The 5170-nt window shown below is 40.3% G+C and overlaps 1 protein-coding gene across 1 annotated transcript; it reads left to right on the top strand.

Moving 5' to 3' along the window:
- Window positions 1-653: 653 nt before the first annotated feature.
- On the top strand, window positions 654-5057 carry faap24 (FA core complex associated protein 24). Its single transcript, XM_024281586.2, has 4 exons — window positions 654-916; window positions 2932-3074; window positions 3147-3302; window positions 4619-5057. The coding sequence occupies exons 1-4, from the start codon at window positions 814-816 to the stop codon at window positions 4844-4846; spliced, it is 630 nt and encodes a 209-aa protein (XP_024137354.1). The 5' UTR covers window positions 654-813; the 3' UTR covers window positions 4847-5057.
- The last annotated feature ends 113 nt before the right edge of the window (window positions 5058-5170 follow it).

The following is a 5170-nucleotide window of genomic DNA, read 5'->3' as shown; positions in this document are numbered from 1 at the left end:
TTTGTTTTTTTACTTTTTTTGTATGTTTTTCAAGATCTTTTTTTTTTTCATTGTTTTTCTAACAACAAACTACAACAAGAAATTTCAAAAATAAAACGGGGTAGCAAAGGGACAAGGAAACATCTAGATAGCCTTGCTCTGTCATTTGTGGTTGAGTATGAGGGAAAGAGTAAATCTATTTTGATTAATTTATAATTAATGTGGAATCTGTATCAACAGCAATGTGTGTGTCCGATGAAGTTTTGATTATTTTTTTGCGTTGTACAAAACAGAAATTTTTTTGTCTTTAATGTTTTTGTGTACTTTGTCGGCAGTCCCTGTCTGTCTCTGTAGCAAACTTTGAGGCAAGCATGAGCTCAGCTGGCTGATCCAATTTTTTTAAGTATTAACTCAGATTGTAATAAATTTTCTGCATTACTACAAAAAAACATTGGGATATACGAAAGTCTACTTCTTTCCCCCATTTTCTCGTGATAACAACACAATCTCATTATTGAAAGAAAACAAGTTTCTATCTTATTCTCTCATGATAATGAGATTGTATATGTCGTTATTAGAAAATGGTAAAGAAAGAAAAAAAGAAGGGTATGTCATTTTTTTTATTGAATAATGCAATATGTTTGCAGCTCAGATGGTGGTATCGCGTCCGCCTGTCCTGCAGAGGGCGACGTGGAGCTACACAGAGAGGTCCGCGATCAGACTTAAACCAACGAAGAGACTTCAATGTTGTGGAGGGAAAAGTACCGGTAGCTCTAAAATAAACAGTCGCTGTAGGAAGCAGGTCTCTGACGGTCAGCTTCGGCTGTTACCGAGATGGAGGCCAAGCCGTCCGACCTCCTGACCGCCGCTCCTCCGTACGGACACGTCCTTTGCAGCGAAAAATGGACGGACTCCGCTCTGGTCCGAGCACTGAGAGGCGAGTCACAGCTGATGACGTCACACACTGTAACCCCCTTCTTCCCAGAGCAGGGGTCGGCAACCTTTAACAGTAAAAGATCCATTTGGGCTCGTTTTCTACTGATCAAAACCTTACTTTAGCCTTTAAGAAATTTGTATTTGCATTTATTACCTTTTTTAATAATACATACGAATTATGTCTATTTTTTGGCACAAACAAAAGCAAATGTATAAAAAGAACATTGCATCTCTCAAAATGTGTGGGGTTTTTATACTTATTTTCAAAATAAAAGACTCTGTGCCAAGCAGGATCATCTCAGTTCAGCTCTGAACAGCTAGTAGCCAATGTTGTGCAGCATAAGATAATATGTGATTTTAACTCATAAAAGATCAAACTTTTCACCAAAGTTTTGCTTTATTAAGCCTGTTCATTCTGGAGGTAGCGTTGAACAAACAAGACGTCTTCAGGTTGACAGGGATGTAAAAACCTACATAATTTATCATCTATGTGCACCTTTACCATCATTTTTTTAATTTAACTAATCTAAATTAAATACATGCGAATGAATTAATCCTTACTTTAAAAAAGGCTATTTTCTTTTTCTTTCTTTTTGTTGTTCTTTCCCCCCTCTTTGTCCTCAGCAGTCTTACACTGCTGGGTTTTTATTTTAGTTTGGAGTTGGACCTTGGTAGTCTTGATTTGCAGGCTTTGTTTATTTGTTTTCTTGAAGTAGATTTTGGTTAGGTAACTCTTAGCAGGGAGCAGCTGACTCAGACTGTTGATATGGCTGGGTCAGCAGTCTCCATGACTTATTGTATGTTTGTCCAAAGAGCCACCATGGAGAGATAATGTGGCTCTGGAGCCACAGGTTGCAGACCCCTGCCCTAGGGTGTTCCTAGAAACTTCCTATTAACAGATGACTAGAATCAGACAGTTTGTTGTCATTAGGTTGGAGTGCTCGACTTAAAACATAAAAGTAAAAATAGTAGTTTTACTTGATTCTTCTATAGCACTTCATGATTACTGGTGTCAGAGCAACAAGAGGACTCATTCAGACAGCACACGTTGAGGAATTGAGGCAGATCAGTACTGTAGCAACCTGCAATGAGATGTTGAGAAAGACTAGAACAGGGTGGGAAAACTACAGCCCAGGGGCCATAAGCGGCCCATTAAACAGTTTAATCTGACCCGTCATACTGGACTAAATTATATTGCTAATCTATATTTACTTTTATTTTCCCTGAAATTCTATTGTCTTCCATAGATTGTGCACTAATATAAAGTGACTTTCGCTTAGGTGGAGAAAGTTGTTTTGCATTCATGTGGTGGAAGATGTTTTGTGGATTATTTTTCCTGACACACATCTGTGTGTTTTTTTTGAGTCAGTCATTTGCTGATCATTCCAACACAGCAAACACAGTATTTTTCTAAGTTTGCGTTTTTCCCTGGGGGAAATCAACCAATTGGTAATATTGGGGCAAAAATTAGGATAAAACCAACATTTTTTAAATAAAAAAGCATGTTTTGTCCAGATTCCATTTTGTTTCTTTCTCACATCGTAATACCCAAACACTCATGAAACACTTACCACTCGCACGACAATGGCACGTTCCATTGTTACATCGTCCCTTAAGGTGGCTGTACGGGGCTCCAGGTAACTGCATGACACACCTGTGCACCTGCTCTTTGCTACGACCCTCCACAGCCAGGACAACCCTATAACCCACATGCACCTTTACGGGTCAACCCCCGAACGGGTTCATGTGGCTTTATTGTTTAAGTTGTCTAGGAAGGTGAGGACACTGCTGAGCTTTTTGTCACACTCTATTCTGGTTTCGATGGTTCTCCATGTCCCACCAGTGTACGGCAGGTGTGTCAAATTCAATCACACAGGGAGCTAAAATCCAAAACACACCTTAAGTCGCGGGCTGACCGAACAAAATAAACACTTATTGAACACTCTAAAGCTAAATTTAAAAAAATGTAAAAACCTAACTTTTTAACATAACTAACATAATCACTGTGTGTTTCAGGTGGAGGTCTTAAAGTTATCTTTGAAAATGAGCTCCATGTGGCAGACTTCCTCCTTCCCAACAAGAGCAGCATCCTCTATATTTCTGAGTGCGACATCATAGCAGGAAGCAGCTACAGGAGGAAGCTGGTTCGCTATCGCAATGTGAGTCAAACAGAGGTGAGCTGTGGACCTGTGCTCGGTGCATCCTGACTGACTGCTTCTTCCGTCTTTAAGGCCAGTAACAGTTTCCAGGAGCTGGTTCTGGTGGAGAGAACCGGGCTCAGTGAGCAGTACTTCAGTGCGCTGCAGAGGTTTGTGGTGCTTGAATTGGGTCTGCCTCTGCTGCCGGTGGGTGGACAAGCTGAGGCCTCGCAGCTCATCGCTCAGATGGTAAGCCTTGAACAAAGTTCATCAGAGGCTGCAGCTCAACTGATGTTAAGATGCACCGGCCCTCGTCTGAGCTGCATGCACAGGAGCTGCAGCTTTTACAGGAAACCAGCCCTTTTCAGGAAGAGGTGCATAACACACTGAGGAAGACATGTTTTTTTAAGGACTCACTCAGATGAAAATGGTGTTAATACGTTCTTGTGGACATATATTCAGAAAACTGAGCTCCAAATTGTATTTCTGAGTATTTCTTTACTCAAATCATTGCGAATCAGAAGCAGATGAAAAATGCCGTATAAAAAATGGTTTATTTGTTACAGAAAATGGAATGTGTGAGCTACAAGCTCCTTGCTCCGCTCCATTCTGATGGATCCACTTGATTGATTGGTATAGGTCTTTGTTTTCGTCCTCAGGGCTGGTATCTAACTGTACGGCTGGATAGCTCTGATATTACTCACCAATTTTGTTAGATTGGGGTTGTGAAAGGCTGTGAGCTAGCAGAAAAGAGTGTAAACATATAGGTGACAGGATGTGGGCTTATTCCACGCCATCGGTCCCACCTACAACTCAAATGTGACTTTCTAACAGCCTACTGCCGCTCTGGGGAAACTATGTCCTAGACCTGGGGCGTCAAACTCAATCCAAAACACTCTTAGGTTGCGAACAAGATAAACATGTATTGAACACTCTAAAACTACATTTTTAAAACTTTAAAAATGTAACTTTTTAACATAACTATGAATAAAAACAGCCAGGAATATTATTCCAGAATAAATCAACTTAAACTTTAAATAACTTTCAATATTTTACTCTCCAAGAAAATATATTTTGTCAAAATTATACAAGTCAAAAATAAGTGCAAGATAACATCGGGCCATTAATGACAATATAATAAAATAAAATGATCTGGAGGGCCGGATAGAATTACCTGGCAGGCCGGATCCGGCCCTCAGGTCTTGATTTTGACATATATCCTAGACAATGACAGTATTTTTTTTTTGGCTAAAAACAGCCCAATTCTAATTAATAGACCACCAATAATGCTTTAAAAATATATCAAAAGATGATCTGAGTGTGACTTTAACGTATAAAGCCTGAAAAAACACACTTTATGTGACTCAACTCACAGTTCAAGCACAGTACGAATATCTCCTGGATGCAGTACCCATAATGCTCCAGCAGTCCATCAAGAGGTGTGGATTCAAAGTTTTCCAGTCAGGCTAAACATTTTAACTGACTTTTGAGCGCCGTGTACCACAGAAAATCAATTGGAGATCAGTAAGCATAATCAGATGTCTGCTCCTGTTTGCTCTCTCCAGGTTCAGGCTGATGGCCGGGAGAACATTTTCAGGAGAAGTTCTTGTCGGCTGCTGGACCCCCTGGTTCTGACTCTAGTTCAGCAGATCCCCGGTGTGGGCCGGGTCAAAGCTCTGACCCTGCTGCAGAACTTCTCCAGCATCCAGCAGCTCTGCAATGCAGCACCTGAAGAGCTGGAGCCCATGGTGGGCCAGGCACTTGCTCTGCAGATCCACAGCTTTTTCCACTGACAGGCTACTGTTGGACCTGAACGCCTCATGAGGACGCTTGCCGTCATGATTCAGTGGTAGAAATCCCATTTTCCATTCATATTTTATTTATTAAATAATTGTTTGTGTTACTGTTACAGTAGTATAAAGGGGATTTTTCTTCTGAAACTTGTTAAAAAAAATGTATTTACCACCCAATGAGAAAAATAAAAGCAGAATATTTTAGTTGAAACATTCTGTGATCATGGTTGGTTATTTATATTTACGGTTGATAGTTTTGGAGCTGCCTGCAGCAGCAATGGTTGTTTGTATCTTTACATAACCTTTCTGATCCTCTTTTGATCT

This window comes from Oryzias melastigma, linkage group LG6, assembly GCF_002922805.2.
Source record: "Oryzias melastigma strain HK-1 linkage group LG6, ASM292280v2, whole genome shotgun sequence".
Lineage (NCBI taxonomy): Eukaryota > Metazoa > Chordata > Actinopteri > Beloniformes > Adrianichthyidae > Oryzias > Oryzias melastigma.
The sequence above is the reverse complement of the archived record's forward strand: the minus strand, read 5'-3'. Positions and strand labels throughout refer to the sequence as shown.

What these genes read in the sequence shown, in the direction of transcription:
- faap24 (XM_024281586.2), top strand. Translation starts at nt 814, where the DNA reads ATGGAGGCCAAGCCGTCCGACCTCCTGACCGCCGCTCCTCCGTACGGA. An exon ending in TCTGGTCCGAGCACTGAGAG is followed by an intron (nt 917 to 2,931) that starts GCGAGTCACAGC and finishes TGTGTGTTTCAG; the next exon opens with GTGGAGGTCTTAAAGTTATC. An exon ending in AGCTGGTTCGCTATCGCAAT is followed by an intron (nt 3,075 to 3,146) that starts GTGAGTCAAACA and finishes TCCGTCTTTAAG; the next exon opens with GCCAGTAACAGTTTCCAGGA.